At 41.1% G+C, this 22,526-nt stretch overlaps 1 protein-coding gene across 1 annotated transcript in view; it reads left to right on the plus strand.

The window, feature by feature from the left end:
- Nucleotides 1-18,087, plus strand: part of SENP2 (SUMO specific peptidase 2) — a 45,924-nt gene extending 27,837 nt beyond the window's left edge. Inside the window, exons 5-14 of the mRNA XM_017866395.1 lie at nucleotides 726-820; nucleotides 2,055-2,106; nucleotides 2,783-2,846; nucleotides 4,033-4,206; nucleotides 6,616-6,747; nucleotides 8,138-8,341; nucleotides 10,628-10,707; nucleotides 13,106-13,190; nucleotides 15,138-15,233; nucleotides 16,767-18,087. Coding sequence (XP_017721884.1) covers nucleotides 726-820; nucleotides 2,055-2,106; nucleotides 2,783-2,846; nucleotides 4,033-4,206; nucleotides 6,616-6,747; nucleotides 8,138-8,341; nucleotides 10,628-10,707; nucleotides 13,106-13,190; nucleotides 15,138-15,233; nucleotides 16,767-16,829 — 1,045 coding nt within the window. The 3' untranslated portion in view covers nucleotides 16,830-18,087. The remainder of the gene's footprint in view (nucleotides 1-725; nucleotides 821-2,054; nucleotides 2,107-2,782; nucleotides 2,847-4,032; nucleotides 4,207-6,615; nucleotides 6,748-8,137; nucleotides 8,342-10,627; nucleotides 10,708-13,105; nucleotides 13,191-15,137; nucleotides 15,234-16,766) is intronic.
- The last annotated feature ends 4,439 nt before the right edge of the window (nucleotides 18,088-22,526 follow it).

Raw genomic sequence — 22,526 nt, forward strand, 5'->3', positions numbered from 1 at the left:
AAAAAAAAAAAAAAAAAAAAAGAGTTCTTGCTTTTATTTTTTTCTATTTTTTAAATTTTTAAAATTTTAATTTTTTGAGATGGGGTCTCCCTCTGTCACCCAGGCTGGAGTGCAGTGGCTCCATCTCTGCTCACTGCAACCTCTGCCTCTCGGGTTCAAGCAATTCTCCTGCCTCAGCCTCCTGAGTAGCTGGGATTACAGGCGCGTGCCACCATGCCCAGCTAATTTTTTTTGTTTGTTTTTAGTAGAGACGGGGTTTCAGCATGTTGGTCAGGCTGGTCTTGAACTCCTGACCTCGTGATCCGCCTGCCTCCGCCTCCCAAAGTGCTGGAATTATAGGCGTGAGCCACCACGCCCGGCCAAGTTCTTGCTTTTAATGTATTGTTTCAGGATCGATTTAAATACATAGCTTAAAAAGTTTTTTATCTTTTAATCTGAGTTTTGTCACACTGAGATTTTTCGGTTAATGCGTCACTGGGGATTCAGAACCTCTGATTTTACAAATAGAGAAACTGGAATTCAGGTAACTTGGCTGAAATATTATTAGAATCAGGATTAGACTCCTTTTATCCTAGTCCCATGTAGTTGTTTCCTTTCTGTTGTAATTTGATATAATTGGGTAGTCAATCACCCCTATTTGGAGAAGCTTGCTGGACAGAGATAATGCATATTAATGATACACTTTGCTTTTGTATCTGATCTCCCTCGCTTTTTGTGTTTCTAAGTTCTCAAAGAAGTCAGATGGACACATTAAAGACCAAAGGCTGGGGGGAAGAGCAAAATCACGGAGTCAAAACAACTCAGTTTGTTCCAAAACAATGTGAGTTCCTAGATTTAGCCTTGTCTTAGTATATTGACCTTATTTCATGTTACAGTGTTCATATGAGGTAGAAAATTGACATTCAAGTGTAGATGGTGTACCAAAATACTGTCAAATTTCACGGCGTTGGGCCAGGCGTGGTGGCTCACGCCTGTAATCCCAGCACTTTGGGAGGCCAAGGCAGGTGGATCACCTGAGGTCAGGAGTTCAAGACCAGCTTGGACAACATGGTAAAACCCCATCTCTACTAAAAATACAAAAATTAGCCATGCATGGTGGCACTTGCCTGTAATCCCAGCTACTTGGGAGGCTGAGGCAGTAGAATCACCTGAACCTGGGAGGTGGATGTTGCAGTGAGCCAAGATCACACCACTGTACTCCAGCCTGGGTGACAGTGAGACATTGTCTCAAAAAAAAAAAAAAAAAGCCTCACAGCATTGACTGGGGCTTATCTAGTCAATGCTGTGCTTATCTTAGCAATCTAGAGTTTAGTGCAATTACTTAGCTTATCTAGAGTTTAGTAGAACAGCTGTTTCAAGGTGAAGTAGATTCATAACATGGCTCTGGATTATTATCCTTAAGCTGCTAGATAGTAGCAACTCTTCTGTGAGCTGAAATTTTATTATATTCCTTATATAACAATTACATTATATTTCTCCACTTACTGTCCACTAAATGACAGCTTACCAAATGAGCAGATATCACTCAGTTTATAGTAAAGATTATATTTAAACAGCAAAGATATGTATGCATTTTTTTAGGCAACTTAGTGTATAGGGAGGCTAGTGTCTTTGGAATTCACTGTAGCATTTTTTTTTTTTTTTTGTTTTGTTTTTGAGACAGAATCTCGCTGTGTCACCCAGGCTGGAGTGCAGTGGCGCGATCTCGGCTCACTGCAAGCTCCGCCTCCCAGGTTTACGCCATTCTCCTGCCTCAGCCTCCCGAGTAACTGGGACTACAGGTGCCCGCCACATCGCCTGGCTAGTTTTTTTGTATTTTTTTAGTAGAGATGGGGTTTCACCGTGTTAGCCAGGATGGTCTCGATCTCCTGACTTCGTGATCCGCCCGTCTCGGCCTCCCAAAGTGCTGGGATTACAGGCTTGAGCCACCGTGCCCGGCCCACTGTAGCATTTCAATGTAGTGGAATGTCTTGACGTTGTGGAAACTGTAAGCTGAAATTCCAACTATATTATTCATTAATGAAGGAAACATTTAATCTTTACCGTCCTCACAGATAGACTTGTTGAAACAAGGGGACCTCTATGTTCATTGAGAAGTGAAAAGAGGTACGTACATTCAGTTCATTCTACACTTTCTTTTAATATATATTTTCTTACTTTCTAAGCCGTATTTATGAGTAAGCAGTTCTGAGGAACTGTGAACTCTCTTGAATTCTGGTAGTTGGTCAGCATATTTGGGTAGATAGGTAGCTATCTCTTATGTCAGATGCCCACCCTAGCCTGGCGGGTTGGGGGGTACCCTTTATCTCTCAGGCATCAGGGGTTGGGAGAAACACGTGCTTCTTAGATGGGAGTTTGGTTGGTGTGGGGATGTCTAGTGATCAGTGTTTTTAGGATAGGAACAGTAAAGGCAGCTCTGCATGCTTTAGGATTTTGGGATGATGGTTTATAGCAGAGTTTGTAAACTATGGCCCATGGGCCAAATCTGGTCTACTTACCTATTTTTGTATAGTAAATTTCTATTGGAACATGTGAATTCATTTACATACTATCTATGGCTGCTTTTAAATTACAGTGGCAGAGTTGCCACGTGCCCAAGACCATAAAACCTGCAAAGCCTAAAATACTGTCTGTTCCTTTTCAGAAAAGTTTGTCGACTCTTGATTTAGAGTATTGTATAAACTCAAGGCAATTTTTATTTACAAATTATGAAATCTTATTTCTAAAACTAGGATGTAAGTCATCTAGCAGAAGTCTGTCATCTCTCAATTTGTTTCCTTAGGTGTTCAAAGGGGAAAATTTCTGATACGGAGAAGATGATCGGAATCAGATTTGAAAATGAAAGTGTAAGTGAAAATCCCCGTTACATTTGATATCTGTGTTCTTACATAACTTATGTTTTAGTGCCCATGAAAAGCAAGAAAAAGCATATATATATATATATGTATTACTTTGATTGTTAATTCTGTTGTTTTTCTTTAAAAAAGCAGCAAGCCAGCCAGGCACAGTGGCTCATACCTGTAATACCAGAACTTTGGGAGGCCAAGGCAGAAGGATCACTTGAGCCCAGGAGTTTGAGACCAGCCTGGGCAACACAGTGAGACTGTCTCCACAAAAACATTTAAAAATTAGCCAGGCATGGTGGCACATCTGTAGTCCCAGCTACTGGGGAAGCTAAGGTGGGAGGATCACTTGAGCCCAGGAGGTCAAGGCTGCAGTGAGCTGTGATCACACCACTGCACTCCAGCTTGGGTGACAGAGTAAGACTCTGTCTCCAAAAAAAAAAAAAAAAGAGGCAGCAAAGCAACAGGAAACATTGAAAATACACAGCTTTTTTCTGCCTTCTGAGTTGTTGGAGTTTTGCCTCTACAGTAGCCACCTTTGTTTATGAGAGACCAACCTGCCTCCATACCAACACATTACCAACCAAGCCATTTTATGGCTTCTTAGGGAGAATTTCTTAAAAGTCATACATCTCTGGAAAGAGATGATATGTTCTGGGGTGCTGGCAGAATTCTATTTGTTTACCACAATTGTGGTTATATAGGTGTTCATTTTACAAAAATGAAGTAAGTGGTATGTTAATGTTTTGTGCATTTTCTGTCATATAAAATGACTTTTTACAAGGATGAACTAGAACCAAGTTTAGTTACAGTAAAGATAGTAGGGATTTATTCTGAGTGATGGGATTGTGGGTCATATTTTTTGCTGTTTAAAACTTTCATAATATCTTTTAAACATACTGTTTTTAATTGTGATAGGAGAACTGAAAATACTTTTCTTGCTATTTCCAGGGAAGGTGGTGAGTGTTCTGTTTCATGGTTGTAACGGAGGGTCCTGTGAGGCCTAGGTCTGTAGCTTTTTTTGTTCCCCCTTGCAGGGACAGACAGATATGGTAAATCTACTCACTTGGGGGATTTGCTAATTCTCTTTTCTTTCACATTAGTGGCAGTTTTATATTTCATGTGTAATCCGTGTTTATATTTGCAAGTATCAAACATGTCAGTAGAATTTAGATACTTTTTTGATCAGAGGAGGGGATACCAACTGGAGCCCGACCTATCAGAAGAAGTGTCGGCCCGACTCCGCCTGGGCAGTGGAAGCAATGGCTTACTCAGGAGGAAAGTGTCAATTGAGACAAAGGAAAAGAATTGCTCAGGCAAAGAGAGGGACAGAAGAACGGACGATCTCCTTGAACTTACAGAGGTATTGTTCTTTGTATTGATCCTAAAGAGGCATGTCCTTAAATAACCTCAGTTATTCTAAACTTGCATATTTTGTTTTGAGGACTTTCTCCAGACTAGGGATGAATGTATGAAAACAAATCAGGTCCATAGGCTGTTTATTCACTTTGACTACACTGATCTTTAGTGAGTCATGATCATTAGTGGCCTAAGGGATCAGATTGATATTTAGCAAATGTGAGTCAACACAACCATGTCATATCTTGGAATACAACAGATTCTTTGTAAATTCTAACCTTCAAATATGTTGAGTTATATAGTATGGGTTTGGCATTAGGAATAAGTTCATTGCATTTTTTAAAAAAGTGATTATAGTTTACTAAAATGCCCCTTTTGCTGATTATTGCATTTGAAAATAGTAAAAACTTACAGAACATAAAGAATGAAGGTAGTTAAAATTCTTATTTTAAAGATGTGCCCACATCTTGGCTTCCTCTACAATGCTGGCCTAGTAGGCAAATCTCTTGAATACTTACTGTTATATTGGGCATGCAGGTGGAGAGAGAGATCCATAAAATAGTGAAGCTATGTGCAGGGGGAGGAAGCATATATTTGGAAGAAAATAATTTCTTTTTTTTTTTTTTGAGATGGAGTTTCACTCTTGTTGCCCAGGCTGGAGTGCAATGGCGCGATCTTGGCTCACTGCAACCTCTGCTTCCTGGGTTCAGGTGATTCTCCTGGCTCAGCCTCCCAAGTAGCTGGGATTACAGGCACCTGCCACCACGCCCAGCTAATTTTTGTATTTTTAGTAGAGACTGGGTTTCACTGTGTTGGCCAGGCAGGTCTCGAACTCCTGACCTTAGGTGATTTACCCACCTCAGCTTGCCAACGTGCTGAGATTATAGGCGCGAGTCCCTGCCCCGGGCCTAGAGGAAAATAATTTCTATTGGGTTAATGGATTTAGTTTTATATCTTAAATAATGCATTTATCTGCACAATTCTTTAGTATGATGAAGCCATTTATTCCATAAGGAGTCAATTGCTAGATTGCTGCCTGGTTTCCAAGTTTCGGCCTGTTTGCTTATTCTCTTCATGTCAAAAAGGATGGTATAACCCCTTAGATGTCCTAATCTTATTTTGACGTTTTATTTACTTATTTCTAAGATGGAGTCTCGTTCTGTCGCCGGGCTGGAGTGCAGCGGGATGATCTCAGCTTACTGCAACCTCTGCCTCCCAGGTTCAAGTGATTCTTCTGCCTCAGCCTCCTGAGTAGCTGGGACTATAGGTGCGTGCCACCATGCCCAGCTAATTTTTGTCTTTTTAGTAGAGACGTAGTTTCACCATGCTGGCCAGGCTGACCTCATGATCCACCCGTCTTGGCTTCCCAAAGTGCTGGGATTACAGGCGTGAGCCACCGCACCCAGCCTATTTTGATGTTTTAAAAGTTTAAAGGAAAGAATGGGTGCGGTGGCTCACGCCTGTAATCCCAGCACTTTGGGAGGCTGAGGCAGGCAGATCACTTGAGGTCAGGAGTTCAAGACCAGCCTGGTCAACATGGTGAAACCTCGTCTTTACTAAAAATACAAAAAAAATAGCTGGCATGGTGGTGCGTGCCTATAATTCCAGCTAATCAGGAGACAGAGGCACAAAAATCGCATGAACCTGGGAGGCAGAGGTTGCAGTGAGGTGAGATCATGCAACTGCGCTCCAGCTTGGGTGACAAAGTGAGACTCTGTCTCAAAAAAAAAATAAAAGTTTAAAGTGGAAATCAGGATTTTAGTATTATGAAGGGAGCAAAGGCCAGGAAATTAGACACACCTGGGTTCAAATCTTTGTTCTACCTTTTAATAATTATATGACTTTGAATATGTAAAATAAATTCTCAGTTTTCTTCTCTATAAAATCCATATTAGTGGGGAAGATAAAATAATATCTTCCCCACTAATATGGATTAATGATGTGCTTCAAGTATCTAACACCATGTTTGGCTCATAGTGGTTAATACATAGTAGTAGGATAATTGAGACCATACTTTAGATGTAAATATTATTATTATTGTTTCCACAAGCTAATAAGTGAACCAGCATTTTGTTGTATTAGTAAGATTGCTTTGTAGTTACAAGTTAAAATATTTTCAGGGTTGCTGTGGTGGCTCATGCCTATAATCTCAGCACTTTGGGAGGCCAAGGCAGGTATTGCTTGAGCCCAGGAGTTTGCAACCAACTTGGGCAATATAATGAGGCCCCATCTCTATTACTAAAAAATAAGAAAAAAATGTTTTCGTATTATAGTTTAGTATGTCTTTGATAGTATATTTTTCTCAAGAGTCAGGTGGTTGCCGAGATGAAAAACTTTTTTTCAGTCTCAGAGTTTTCAATAACTGATAATGGGTTCTATATTAAAATAACAACTTCTGGACTTTCTAATTCAGGACATGGAAAAGGAAATCAGTAATGCCCTAGGCCATGGCCCACAGGATGAAATCCTAAGTTGTGCTTTCAAATTGCGAATTACTCGAGGAGATATTCAGACATTAAAGAACTATCACTGGCTCAATGATGAAGTAAGTTGTATTCCCTCCCCCTTTTGGCCATCATTAAGTTTAACTATTTATTTACTATCTATAATCAAAGTGACTTCTACCCAGTTATAAGGGGTTGGTAAAGCAACTCTTAGTTATAATTAAAACAAAAACATCTTAAATCTTAAAAAGATGGGTAGTTCTGATTTTCTGCCTTTAATTACCAGTGTGTTTCCCTTTTCTGCGTCTGTACTTTATTGCATCCACCACTTCATTTACTGGTCTTCAATAAACCCTGGATACAGCTGATGAATGGGAGGAAGCAGCAAGTGATACTGTATTTTAGGTGGATTCTTATAGTAGCTGTTTTTTTGTTTTTGTTTTTTGTTTTTGAGACAGAGTTTCGCTCTGGTTGTCCAGGCTGGAGTGCAATGGTGCAATCTCGGCTCCATGCAACCTCCACCTCCTGGGTTCAAGCGATTCTCCTACCTCAGCCTCCCAAGTAGCTGGGATTACAGGCATGTACCACCACGCCCGGCTAATTTTGCATTTTTAGGAGAGACAGGGTTTCTCCATGTTGGTCAGGCTAGTCTCAAACTCTGGACCTCAGGTGATCTGCCCGCCTTGGCCTCCCAAAGTGCTGGGATTACAGGAGTGAGGCACCACGCCTGGCCTGTTTTATTTTTTGAGTAATAAAGGGATATATTGATTACTATATACTGTATGTATTTTTCTTTATTTGAGTGATAGCTGAAAAATTTTGCCTAACTTGTCATCTTGTATCCTTAATACATTTAGCAGAAGCTAACTCTTAAGTTCTTTGACAATTTTCTGGTGGGTTCTTTCCCGAACTGTTTAGCCCCTGCATCTTCTCTCTTTGAGGGAAATCCCCTATGACTAGTTACTTATAAACACATTCTTTGAAAACAGGAATGTTTTGTTTTACATTATAATGTAATTTGTTTATTGTAGAACATTTGGAAAATACAGGAAAAGTAAAAAATATTACTGTTCAAAAGTACCACCACTCAAAGATAAATAAAATGTTAATATTTTAGTGTATGTCCTTCCAGTTTATATTTTAAAATTGAAGTCTAATTTATATGTAGTAAAATTCACTTACTGTTAATATTTCTGCATTTTTTTGCTGTGTTACAGTTATGTAGATCTTTTCATTATTGCACAGACTTTCTTCCTGGATTCCATCTTCTGGCCGTTAAGTGTTACTCACATGCCTTAAAAGTACAGTTTCATTCCATTTTCATGTGTTCCATTTTGCACTGATCACTTTTTTCCCTGTCTTCTACTATAGAGAGTCCTTTTATCCCCTTCTTTAGTACCTTACCTTTGAATTCATCCTTATTCAGGTAGAAATTTAATTTTGATAATATATTTGCCATGTTCCAGCTTTTGCTCCCTTGGTATTTTGTAGGTCATTAATTTTTACATGAATCTTCTGGTGGAAAGAAATAGAAAGCAAGGCTATCCAGCACTTCATGTATTTAGTACTTTCTTCTATCCTAAATTAAAGTCTGGGGGTTACCAAGCAGTGAAACGATGGACCAAAGGGGTAAATCTCTTTGAACAAGAAATTATTCTGGTGCCTATTCATCGGAAGGTACATTGGAGCCTGGTGGTGAGTAAAGAGGGTTAATGGTTAATTGTTGGACTTTGGATAAAGACCATTTTTTAAAATAATGCTGCCCTTTTCTGCCCTGTGTATAAAGGCCAGTAGAATATATTATAAGCATGCTCTGCAGAGTCTCTTTTATTTTTTATTTTTTTAATGTCTCCTCCTTCACCCAACCCTTTTAGTTCTTATTTATTTATTTTTAAAAAATTTTATGTTTATTTTACTATTTTTTAAAATTAGAGACTAGGTCTTGCTGTGTTACCCAGGCTGGAGAGAATTGGTGTGATCATAGCTCATTGCAGCCTGGAAGTCCTGGACTTAGGTGGTCCTCCTGCCTCAGCCTCCTGAGTGACTAGGACTACAGGCATGGTCCACCATGCTTGGCTAATTTTATTTATTTACTTATTTGGCAAGATGGAGTCTTGCTATGTTGCCCTGGTTGGTATCCAACGCCTGGCCTCAAGTGGTTCTCCTGCCTCAGTTTTCAAAGTGCTGGTATTACAGGTGTGAGCCACCATGCCTGGCCTTTTTTTCTTTTCTTTTCTTTTTTTTTAAATTTTATTTTAGAGACAGGGTCTTATTCTGCCACCCAAGCTGGAGTATAGTGGCACAACCATAGCTCACTGTAACCTCACCTCCTAGGCACAAGTGATCCTCTCACTTTAGCCTCCCAGGTAGCTGGGACTACAGATGTGCACCACTATGCCTGGCTGATTTTTTTAAATTCATTTTTAATTTGTAGAGACAGAGTCTTGTTTTTTTTTGCCCAAGCTAGTCTCGAGCTCCTGGCTTTAAGCAGTCCTCCCACCTCAGCCTCTCAAAATGATGGGTGAGCCACCGCACCGGGCCTCCTTTTTAGTTCTTGAGTTGAACAACTTAGAAACCTAGAAGACAAAGTCCTTGAACTTGAGGAGCTTTCTTATTTATTTATTTATTTATTTTATTTATTTTTTGAGATGGAGTCTTGCTCTGCCTCCCAGGCTGGAGTGCAAGGGCGCAGTCTCAGCTCACTGCAGCCTCCGCCTCCTGGGTTCAAGCGATTCTCCTACGTCGGTAGCTGGGATTACAGGTGTGGGCCACCGTACCTGGCTAATTTTTGTATTTTCAGTAGAGACGGAGTTTCACCATGTTGGTCAGACTGGTCTTGAACTCCAGACCTCGTGATCCGCCACCTCAGCCTCCCAAAGTGCTGAGATCATAGGTGTGAGCCACCTTACCTGGGCGAGGAGCTTTCATTTTTAATAGGAAAGAGTCTTAGTACACATAAGGGTTATTATATTTATTTAGTTTTGTTTACAAGATAGTACAGGTTTATTGTAGAAAAATGCACTTATAAGGCCAGGTGTGGTGGCTCATGCCTATAATCCCAGACTTTGGGAGGCCGAGGCAGGAGGGGTTGCTTGAGCCCAAGAGTTTGAGACCAGCCTGGGCAACATGGAAAGACTCTGTCTATATACAAATTTAAAAATTTGCTGGGCATGGTGGTGCACACCTATGGTCCCAGCTACTTGGAAGGCTGAGGTGGAAGATTCCCTGAGCCCAGGAGGTCAAGGCTGCAGTGAGCTGTAATCACACCACTGCACTCCAGCCTGGGTGTCAAAGTGAGATCTTGTCTCAAAAAAAAAAAAAAAAAAGAGAGAGAGAGAAAGAAAGGAAGAAGAGAAGGAAAGAAGGAAAGATACAGATATAAAGAAAGCAAAAAAAAAAAAAAGTCTCATCACTCTGAGAGGACCACTAATTTTTTAACTTAAAATACACTTTTTTACTAAAGTTACATAAGATATATTTTAACTAAAAAAAATTTTAATACATGTACCAATATAAGTGGATATTGTTTTTCTTTTCTTTTTTTTTTGAGATAGTCTCGCTGTAACCCAGGCTAGAGTACAGTAGCACAATCTTGGCTCGCAGAAACCTCTGCCTTCCAGATTCAAGTGATTCTCCTGCCTCAGCCTCCTGAGCAGCTAGGATTACAGGCGCGTGCCACCACACCCGACTAATTTTTGTATTTTTCAGTAGAGACAGGGTTTCACCATGTTGGTCAGGCTGGTCTCAAACTCCTGACCTCATGATCTGCCTGCCTCGGCCTCCCAAAGTGCTGGGATTACAGGTGTGAGCCACCATGCCTGGCCCTGTATTTCTAAGATACATAATACATTTTTTATGTATCTTAGAAATCCATTTATATTGTTACATGTAGTTTTTAAAAGATGCTTTTATTTTTGGAAGTAAAATTCTCACTCCTCTTACATTTAAGATGTTTCTGGATGTTATCTTTTTCCATTATAGGTGATAGACCTAAGAAAAAAGTGTCTTAAATACCTGGATTCTATGGGACAAAAGGGCCACAGGATCTGTGAGATTCTCCTGTAAGTAAAGGTTGAAAACCTCACTACCCCCTGTTGAGGTGATCTCTCTTCTATCTCATCCTAGGAAGCTGTGTGGATGGTAGTCTAATGTATAGTTAAGGCTATTTCAGGACTTAGAATGCATTTTATTTTTTTTTGGTCTAAAAATAATAGCTGATTGCAACTGAGAAAACATGTTTAGTAGCATCACTGAAAACAAGTTTGTCATGTATTATGATGTAAAATAGATCTTATTAGAATCCTGTGATTTGCATTAGATTTCTTTGGGATTGATACATTATTCTGAATGTTCTAAGGAGCTGTTAGTTGGGGAGTGTTAGTCCTCTAAATTCTTAAGCCCACTCATATCTTTATGCTTTCCATGAGAGTTGAGTTTATCTCAGAACCCAGGGGCGATGTTTAAAGTGTGTGGTTTCAGGGGACTGTTCCAAATAGTAATTGCTATAATAGAAACCGGTCTTTAAAGCATAGCTACTTCTTAGCTAGGTAAAGTAGTGACATGAGTTAAGTGAGAAAATGCATCAGTAAGATGGGTCCATTTTTCCTTTTCTGCTCACTAGAAGCAATGAAGTTCCTTCTTTTAACTTTTACTAAGGACAAATTAATCTTGTGAAGAAAAGTTGTTGCTAACAATAATTCAATATTGTTTAGTATAAAAGGTTATTTTATTTATAGTTGTTTATCTTGAATAAAAGTATAGAGAAGACAATTCTAAAAATCATAAGATATACCAAATTGTTTATAAAATGATTCTCTTCTAGTCTTTTCTTTGTAAGATGTGTATAAATTGTGCACACATACATTTGCGTTCATACATATACATATATTATCCCATGTATAGAAATGTTCTTACTGGGATCATACAGTATAGTTTGATGTGTTGCTTATAATAGGATTTGAAAACTCATATTTTATTACATTCATGCTGTTGTTTTTTTTTTTTTTTTTGAGATGGAGTCTCACTGTGTCACCCCGTGCAGTGGTGCAGTCTCAGCTCACTGCAACCTCCGCCTCCTGGGTTCAAGTGATGCTTGTGCCTCAGCCTGCCAAGAAGCTGGGAGTACAGTCTCCGTCACTATGCCCAGCTAATTTCTGAATTTTTAGTAGAGACAGGGTTTCTCCATGTTGGTCAGGCTGGTCTTGAACTCCCAACCTCAGGTGATCTGCCCGCCCCAGCCTCCCAAAATGCTGGGATTACAGGCGTGAGCCACTGTGCCCGGTGGTCTTTGGCTTTTTATCTTATTTATTTATTTATTTATTTATTGAGACGGAGTTTCACTCTTGCTGCCCAGGCTAGAGTGCAGTGGCATGATCTCGACTCACCACAACCTCCACCTCCTGGGTTCAAGCAATTCTCCTGCCTCAGCCTCCCAAGTAGCTGGGATTAAAGGCATGTGCCACCATGCCTGGCTAATTTTGTATTTTTAGTAGAGACGGGGTTTCTCCATGTTGGTCAGGCTGGTCTCAAACTCCTGGCCTCAGGTGATCCTTCCGCCTCGGCCTCCCAAAGTGTTGATTTACAGGCATGAGCCACTGCACCAGGCCTATGTTATTTTTTATATCTTAATTTTAGTGGGGGCATCTAATGCTTATCAACCTGATATATATTTCAACTTTTAAAAACAAGCATGGGCCGGGCGCGGTGGCTCAAGCCTGTAATCCCAGCACTTTGGGAGGCCGAGACGGGCGGATCACGAGGTCAGGAGATCGAGACCATCCTGGCTAACACGGTGAAACCCCGTCTCTACTAAAAATACAAAAAATTAGCCGGGCGAGGTGGCGGGCGCCTGTGGTCCCAGCTACTCGGGAGGCTGAGGCAGGAGAATGGCGTGAACCCGGGAGGCGGAGCTTGCAGTGAGCTGAGATCCAGCCACTGCACTCCAGCCTGGACGACAGAGCAAGACTCCGTCTCAAAAAAAAAAAAAAAAAAACAAGCATGTACAATTTTTATAAGCAGACCTCCCCAAATTAAATTAAAAATCCAGAAAGCCACTTTGGGAGGCTGAGGCAGGCGGGATCACAGGTTCAGGAGATCGAGAGCATCCTGGCTAACATGGCGAAACCCCGTCTCTACTAAAAAAAATACAAAAAATTAGCAGGGCGTGGTGGTAGGTGCCTGTGGTCCCAGCTACTTGGAAGGCTAAGGCAGGAGAATGGCGTGAACCTGGGAGGCACAGGTTGCAGTGAGCCGAGATCGTGCCACTGCACTCCAGCCTGGGCGACAGAGCGAGACTCCATCTAAAAAAAAAAATCCAGAAAGCAGTCACGTTTTTAAAAAGCTAATGAATATGGATTTGAGAATGGCATATCTGTTTAACATCACAAAGCCCTTTGTAACCATAATGGTTAGTTTCTGTTAGGATTTATTGTTGTATTCCTTCTTTGTTTTGCTTTTTAGTCAGTATTTACAGGATGAAAGTAAGACCAAAAGAAATAGTGATCTCAATCTTTTAGAGTGGACCCATTACAGCATGAAACCACATGTGAGTGACAATCATCTATATTTGACATACTTTGTTGCATTTACTAATAGTATATTATTCAGATTTGGCTCCCTTCCCGCCCTTCCTCCCTCCCTGCATACTTTTAAAGTACACATCTTTTTCTTTCTTTCTTTCTTTCTTTTTTGTAGAGACGGGATCTTGCTTTGTTGCCCAGGCTAGTCTCAAACTCCTGGCCTCCCAAAACAAAGTGCTGGGATTACAGGTGTGAGCCACTATGCCTGGCCAGAGTATACATCTTAAGAATGATCTGCTTCTAAATCTTTAGCAATTAATTTAACTAAGATGGTTGCTTCGCTTTCATCTTCTTGCACCAAATGTAATGTTAACCATATGCTTGCATATCTCTCACAGAATTGGGAAAAAAACCCAATAAATTCAAGTTGGCTAATTTCCCTGTTGATGCTAATGAAAGTTTACATTTCTTTTCCAAAATTTGGGAGTTTGTTTATTTAAATCTTAGGATCCCATTCCAAAAAAAGCATTTTAATTTCTAAACTGAAAAATTTGGGCTGGGTGCGGTGGCTAACACCTGTAATCCCAGCACTTTGGGAGGCCAAGGTGTGCAGATCACCTGAGGTCAGGAATTTGAGACCAGCCTGGCCAACATGGCAAAGCCTTGTCACCACTAAAAATCAACTGAGTCTGGTGGCGCATGCTTATAATCCTAGCTATTCAGGAGGCTGAGGCAGGAGAATCAGTTAAACCCGGCAGGCAGAGGTTGCAGTGAGTGGAGATCGCGCCACTGCACTCCAGCCTGGGCAACAGAGCGAGACTGTCTCAAAAAAAAAAAAAAAGAAAAGAAAATTTGAAGGATAAGCTTTGAGATTTCCTAAGGAGAGCACACATGTAAGCAAGAGTCTGTTAGGATGAATCCTGTGTTCTGGTATGGGAAATGGAATAAAGAAAGCAAATTGCCTTTCTTTGTATATTGTAGTCTGTAGTTTTGTCCATTCTGTGAGAGATGCTAGGCTTAAAAGAAAAGTGTGAGGTATCTGCGTATGTATGGATGGTATGTATTTAAGCAAACTTTAAAAATCATAATTAACTTCATTTCTTTGAATAAAAATTGAGCTTTTGTCATCTAGTGTGTTTTCCAGCAGTGGAAGCGGCCTCTCCCATATTCTTACTAACTTGTGCTACTTGTGACTGACAGCCAGAGTGTGTCAGGAACCGCCAAGGTTAGGGCAACACAGGCCTGGAGAAGGTGTGGGCTCAGTGGGTTTAGAATCCACCACCTTTGGCTTATTATGCTCTTAGTGCTGCTTGTAGCAAGTCTTGTTTTTGCCTTAGGGCATAACTGATCCGTCAAAGCAAGATCCTGATTGGTTCCTATCCAGGAACTTCTCTCTGTCTGCCTTGAAGCTGTAGGGGTCCAAAGCAGTAGTCTTATTTTCTTAGCTAGAGAAGTTACATTTCTGATTGACCACACTTGGCCCTTTCTAAAATTAATAAATGCTTCTGAAATAATTCTGACTAGCATCCCCGGTAGTAAACCTCCTTTCAATTTGGTTTCTTTGAATGGGAGCTGAGATATGGAGCTTTCACTTTGTTTTTTTCTTTTCTGAAAACATTTTCCTATGGGGTCACGCTCTCCATCTCATAGTCTGGGTTTCCAATCAAATGCAGAACCATGGAGAATTAGACACAAGAACAGAACAGAAAGGAAAAGCAGTATTCACAAGTTACATCTTAGACCTGTGGCTTCAGTTCTCACAAGGCCTGTTTTTCCCTTGCTATGATCTATGTTTTATACCACATAGAGTAAGGATAATTGTGGTTTTTGTATATGACAGTGTGTTTAGGTAATACCTGATTTAGTATTTACCTGTATTATATTGTTTACAGCAATATTTAGAAAAAGTCCAAGGGATTTGTATTTAATGATGTTTTACCCTTTCCTCCCTTCTTTTTTCTTTGTAATTTTAGGAGATTCCTCAACAGTTGAATGGGAGTGATTGTGGAATGTTTACTTGTAAATATGCAGATTATATTTCTAGGGACAAACCTATCACATTTACTCAGGTGAGTGAAGACCCTCCTCGTTCATTTACTTGTTACTAAGCAAGATAAGGCACTTGGCCAGTGCCTGGCACATGTTCAGCTCTCAGTAGTAGTAGCTGGCCAGGCGTGGTGGCTCACACCTATATTCCCAGCACTTTGGGAGGCCGAGGCAGGCGGATCACCTGAGGTTAGGAGTTCAAGACCAGCCTGGCCAACACGGTGAAACCCCATCTCTACTAAAAACACAAAAGTTAGCCAGGTGTGCTGGTGCACACCTATAATCCCAGCTACTCAGGAGACTGAGGCAGGAGAATCGCTTGAACCCAGGAGGCAGAGGTCGCAGTGAGCCGAGGTCACGCCAGTGTACTCCAGTTTCGGCAACAGAGCAAGACTCTGTCTCAAAAATAAATAAATAATAGTAGCTGGGCTCATGCCTGTAATCCCAGCACTTTGGGAGACTGAGGCAGGTGGATCAGCTGAGGTCAGGAGTTCAAGACCAGCCTGACCAACATGGAGAAACCCTGTCTCTACTAAAAATACAAAATTAGCCAGGCGTGGTGGCGCATGCCTGTAATCCCAGTTACTAGGGAGGCTGAGGCAGGAGAATTGCTTGAACCCAGGAGGTGGAGGTTGTGGGGAGTCGAGATCACACCATTGCACTCCAGCCTGGGGCAACAAGAGCGAAACTCCATCTCCCCCCCAAAAAAAAAACCCCCCCCCCCCCCCCCCCAAAAAAAAAATAGTAGTAGCTGTGCTATTCTTATTGCTGTAAATCTTGGTTTTAGTCCTACCCCTGCCAGAATCAGGGTTTGTTATTTTATCTGCTCCTCAGGTTTATCCTAGTCTTTGGTACACAATGGGCACAAATTGCAAATCTCTGAACTCTGGCATTCATTGGTTCCTGTGTATTATTATTTCTAGCCAAATAAAGAGGTATGCCAGTATTTAATAGCAAGGGAAAAACAGGCCTGTGAGCACTGAAGTCACAGGTCTAAGATGTAACTTGTGAATACTGCTCTTCCTTTCTGTTCTGCTCTTTTGTTTGTTTAATTCTCCATGGCTCTGCATTTGATTGGAAACTCAAGTATGTTGGGAATTCTTGAGAATTTGTAACAGTGGATTCTCAACCTTTTTACAACTGAGGACAACCTCATTAAAAATCATTTTCAGGCCGGGCGCGGTGGCTCAAGCCTGTAATCCCAGCACTTTGGGAGGCTGAGACGGGTGGATCATGAGGTCAGGAGATCGAGACCATCCTGCATGTACCACCATGCCCGGCTAATTTTTGTATTTTTAACGCAGACGAGGTTTCACCATGTTAGCCAGAATGGTTTTGATCTCCCGACCTTGTGATCTGCCCTCCTCGGCCTCCCAAAGTGCTGGGACTGCGCCCAGCCTTTTAATGGTTTGATAAGTATGTTCCATGATCTAAAAATGTCAACGTTTAGAAAAAGAACATGGACATCCTGCTTTATTGACATGATTACACCTGAAGGTTGGGCTGCTGTGCACATTATGATGTAATGCGTGTATTGTTTATGGGATTCTTTGCAGCACCAGATGCCTCTCTTCCGGAAGAAGATGGTGTGGGAAATCCTTCATCAGCAGTTGCTGTGAGAAAACTTTGCCTGGTCCCTCCAGCTGCTGGTGGTTCTTTCACAGACATTTCCATATACCTCATGCATTGTGGGTTAAAAAGTCCCTGCATCACTTCTGTTATCTCACAGGTACTGAGCTGTCAAAAGTGCATGAAGGCCTCTCACTGCACCCTAGTCCTGACTTGGGGTGCAGAGGGCTGCTTGCAATCCTGTTTGTAAGGCTGTGCCTGCTCAGAGCTTTGGACTGTTCAACCCACACAAGAACAAACGCTAACTACTATTTTTTTTTAAGAGATTCTTTTCCCTATGAATGTGGGAAATGCAGGATTTACTCTGTGAATTGTTTGTTTTCTGTGTGTTTGTTCAGCGTATTCCTTCACTCACTCGTTTGCAAATATAATGGGCAGTGGTCATTTGCTGCTGCTCTTTTACAGTTAGCTCTAAATTACTTGTTTGAACTATTTATTTCTGAAAGGAATGTTAAGCTGCCACTCCCTGCTGAAGACCAGGAGGGAACTTTCACTGGGGGCGGAAGGAAGTGGAGCTGGAGCAGTAACTGCCAACATGAAGCTGGAGGGTTTGGGATTTTGTTTTTTGTTTTTGTTTTTTTGAGGCTCAAAAATGCTGGGAGAAATGAAATGCTGTGGAATAGGGCTCCCGTTGCCTTTCAGAGGAAGTCTGACACTACAGCGTTGGCACAGTGCCATGAACGGTGGAACTGTGCCCAAGGAACTCTGACGATCCAAGCATCTTCCGAAGAGATGTGTTGTGGTCATCTTAAAGAGACTTCCCTTTCTGGAAATGAGGTGACTTGGCTTAGTCTTGAAACTGGATTCATGGATTTGAAGTAACTGTAAACCCTAAATCTTCATTTTCATCCCAGATCTGGTTGAGTATAAACCTCAGAACTGTAGGGCCTGGCCTGAGCTGTTTAATTCAAAAGATACTATTCAATTTAAAGCTATTTTTCCTCAGAGTTTTTGTTTTCTATATATTAAGCCTAAATTAAGTTTTCTACTCATTAAGACTGACATCTCCCCACTCCATCCCCACTGAAATTTGTGGAAGAAAATTTAGTACTTGGCTCTGAGGTTGCCAGTTATACAATAATCTATTTTGCATATAAAAGTTTGTATTTAACTCTTTTGTTCATTAAAAACCTTACTGATGTGGTTATAACTTCAGAAAGTTTAGAGTTGGTCAGAACGTATTTTGCAGGATCTAGTGCCTAGTGTTGCTTTTCTGATGTAATAAAAGGTTGTCTGGCAGAACCTAAAGAAGTATATGCTGAAATGATTTCTAACCCTCTCCCTACTTCAACCTCCCAAACTTGTTCTGGTTCATAAAAGCAAGAGGTAAAACTGGAAAAATTGGGCATGTGTTACCTATGAATCTACATGCCTGCCATTTGGAGTGCTCCGGCTGCTGGTCCCAGAGGTATACTGGTTATAGCTATTGCAGCCAGTTCCCTGAGACTTGTAAAATCCTGGTTTAGGACATGGGCCTGTGGTGTGGATTGAAAATGCTGGGCCTACTTGATGGTCGGCCAGAGGCCATGTGGTTGGGTGATGACTGAAGTAGGAGCAGGTTGTGCTACACCTCCCTCCTTCCTGCAGCCCCTGCTCCTTTCCCTGGGCTCCTGGCATTGTGCCAGTGACTACTGGGACCAGGCAATGAGCACCGCCAAAAAGGCCAGAAGTCACTAGGTCAGCATTATACCAAACACCTGGCTTTCACTGGGCATCAGCGTACTTCACTTGAGAGTTTGGTACCATGGTTAAGATTGATTCCATGCTGGGTAAGTCCTGTTAGGAATGGCATTTTGTATTCTGCCCACATGAATGATGCTGGGCTTAATGTATTATTTGAGGGGCTTCTTAAGAGCAGTTCTCACTGAGCTTTCCATTAACGTACACTCTTCCGGACGGCTCTTAAAACTTCCAGGACATAATGAAATTGGGAAGAGCAGAGTGTTGAACTCTATAGCATGGCCTTCTGCTTGACCCTGAGTTCCTGAATTGAATGTGAGAGACCACAGGCCATGCTTCTCTAGGCATTAGAGAATGTCTCCCTTAGCATAAAGAAACCTGTTAGTAGTAAGGTGTTTTAGAGCCAAACAGTTTATTTGGACCTAAAAGTTTAAGTGTTCAGTTGAAAAAACAGCTCTTGGTTTTATTAGTAGCAAATTACCACCATTAAAGCCAGTGTTGTTTTTTTGTTTTGTTTTGTTTTTCTTTTTTTGTTTTGTTTTTGAGACAGAGTCTCACTCTTGTCGCCCAGGCTGGAGTGCAGTGGCACAATCTTGACTCACTGCAACCTCCGCCTCCCGGGTTCAAGTGATTCTCCTGCCTCAGCCTCCTGTGTAGCTGGGATTACAGGCGTGCACCACCATGCCCGGCTAATTTTATATTTTTAGTATAGACAGGGTTTCTCCATGTTGGTCAGGCTGGTCTTGAACTCCCCACCTCAAGTGATCTGCCCGCCTCGGCCTCCCAAAGTGCTGGGATTACAGGCTTGAGTCATTGCGCCTGTCCCGCCAGTGTGTTTTTTATACTGGACTGAGAAAAGATGCAGTGAGCCATTATTCCCTTTTAGCAGATAGTCTATTAAAAATTGGTGTTGATTTTTAAAATATACCATTGAGAGCAAGTATCTTTCCCAAGCTTGACCTTGAACAGAGCTGGATGGGAGTGGGAGGCAAACAGATTTGGGACATATGGAAGATGTTCTTGGGAGCCCCATATTCTACCTCAGTTACCCAAGGCTATTAGAACTTCTGAACTTTTCCTCCTCTGAAATCCTAAGCACAACTTCGGGAACATCATGTCTGATAGCGGATGTCTGCCTGCTGTGAGCAGCTGCTCGATGTGGGGACCAAGGTGTGGGTGTGGGCAGAATGTGTCCTAGTAGAAACAGTGAACCTCAGATATGAATAAATAAGCAAGAGACCGAAAGTTAAGTGTGTGACAACCTCAGTACTGTAGTTAAGCTACATCCTTTAAATTGGCTTTTATGAACTAATTGGGAACCTATTCTCTTTTATAACTGTTTCTTTGAGAAAAACTCCTAAGCATCTGATATTCAAACAAAACTTATGGTACTTTACTCGTTTGTAAGTTGGCAATCTAGCTGGCTGTATTACTGCTTTGATAATTTCTTTTCTTTTAATTTACCTAATATATATAAGGAAGGGGTTTGGATATATTAAAATAGGTGTTAATTTTATCTATTTACCAGTTCATCTCTTTAATTCAGTGGCTTGCACTTTTCTTTTATTGCAACTCATAGGAATAAGTGTATTTTATGTTGTGACTACACACACAGTGTGATTATATATGGACACAAAAATTTCACATATACTTTTGTGAAGTAATACATATTCTTACTATACTCTGATAGTTTTATTTCAGTTTTTTTAAAAATTCAGGTTGTGCCACCAAGTTGATTTCTCTGCCCACTAATGGACAGATAATTCAGGGAAGGAAAATACTGCTCTAAGTGACCTGAGCGCAAGATGCAAATTCTGTTTAAAACCATAAAGCTTGAGACCAAAAAACAAAAACAAAAAAGCATATATATTATAAATGTGAGGCTGTTTTGAGATGAGTCCATCTAAATCTAGGAAAACAGGCTAGCAGCTTTGAGACCCTACATGGAAATATGTGGTGGAAACAATCCTTAAACTTTAGGTCCTTAGATGGGCATTTCCTAAAATGTGTTAAGTCTTGTAACTTGTATAAAAAATTGTAATCCCAGCACTTTGGGGTCCACTGAGGCAGGAGAATCGCTTCAGCCCAGGAGTTTGAGACTAGCCTGGGCAAGAGGTTAAGACCCCATTTTTTTTTTTTTTTTTTTTTTTTTGAGACGGTGTCTTGCTCTGTCACCCAGGCTGGAGTGCAGTGGCACGATCCCAGCTCACTGCAAGCTCCACCTCCTGGGTTCACGCCATTCTCTTGCCTCAGCCTCCCAAGTAGCTGGGACTACAGGCGTCCGCCACCTCACCCAGCTAATTTTTTTGTATTTTTAGTGGAGACGGGGTTTCACTGTGTTAGCCAGGATGTCTTGATCTCCTGACCTCATGATCTGCCCACCTTGGCCTCCCAAGGTGCTGGGATTACAGGCGTGAGCCACCGTGCCCAGCCTTTTTTTTTTTTTAAAGATATAAAGCAAAGGGTCTGTGGGCCAATGAATATGTGTACCATGTCCTTTCCTCTTGGGGATGCATAACAAACATCATAAGAAGTTTGATATGAACGAATTATGTCTTAACCTAGCATTTCCTAAAAGTTGGGACGTTGAACCCTTCTCTGTGAGACACCCGTGGAACTATTTTATGGAATACACTTAGGAAAGTGCCAGGAGAAGCAACAGAGAGAGAGTTCTTGGCAGTATGTACTTTAAGAACACACGGGGCAACCTTACCACTCCCCTTCCACAGCCTCCCAGGAACACCCCCCTCCTCATGGCGATCATAAAGTCTGATCCCACACTACCACCTTGTCTCCTTTGATTTTTATTTAATTATATCAGTAATATGTGTTCAAAGAAAATACTGATAAGGTAAAGAATATTAATTCTGCAAATTCACCAACCAGAGTTAATACCTCTTAACATTAACATTTGGGCCAGGTGCGGTGGCTCACACATGTAATCCCAGCACTTTGGGAGGCTGAGTTGGGCCAATGACTTGAGGTCAGGAGTTCAAGACCAGCCTGACCAACATGGTGACACTCCATATGTACTAGAAATACAAAAATTAGCTGAGTGTGGTGGTGGGTGCCTGTAATCCCAGCTACTGGGGAGGTTGAGGCAGGAGAATCGCTTCAGCCCAAGAGGCGGAGGTTGCAGTGAGCAGAGAGCATACCACTGCACTCCAGCCTGAGACTCCGTCTCAAAAAAAAAAAAAGAAAAGGGTGTATATATCCTGGCCTTCCCCCTTCATGGGTGTGTGAATACATACACAGGCTTGTGTTTGTATATAACTTGTTATTAACAAATACAGAACTATATAAATTATATAACTCCTTTTCCACTTGAACATTTTCACGTCAATAAATATATCATTTTAATTGCTGCACAGTATTCCACTATATGGCTATAACATTTATTTAATCCAGTATTATTGAATATAACGTCTTGCACAATGTTTGGGTTATTCTAAGAAACTCTTAGCATAACAACTTCTGGGTTAAAAGTTATGTATATTTTTTAAAATCAGGAAAAAGATAATTACCCATTGGTATTTTGACTTGCATTTCTTCCAGCATGGGATGATTGCATCTCCACTGATTTAAGTTTTATAACATTTTTCATGTGTAGGCCTTCAGTTCATTCGGAGGGATTTAATATCTCATTTTAGTCAACCATTTTATCCTTCTTTCAACTACTTTACAAAAAAACCTTTTATTATTGGGATTTCAGGACTCAGGCAAAATGGAATAGTACAGAAAACCCCCCCTTACTTGTGGTTTTGCTTTCCTTGGTTTCAGTTACTCTTGGTCAATCGTGGTTTGAAAACATTAAATGAAATAACAGAAATAAACACTTTGTAAGTTTTAAATTGTGCACCATTCTGAGTAACATGATAAAATCTCTCACCATTCTGCTCCGTCCTCGGTGGGACATTAATCATCCCTTTATTTTTATTTTATTTTTTAAATGGAGTCTTACTCTGTCTCACCCAGCCTGGAGTACAGTGGTGCAATCTCAGCCCACT

This window comes from Rhinopithecus bieti, unplaced genomic scaffold (genome assembly GCF_001698545.2).
Source record: "Rhinopithecus bieti isolate Rb0 unplaced genomic scaffold, ASM169854v2 scaffold_2432, whole genome shotgun sequence".
Taxonomy (NCBI): domain Eukaryota; kingdom Metazoa; phylum Chordata; class Mammalia; order Primates; family Cercopithecidae; genus Rhinopithecus; species Rhinopithecus bieti.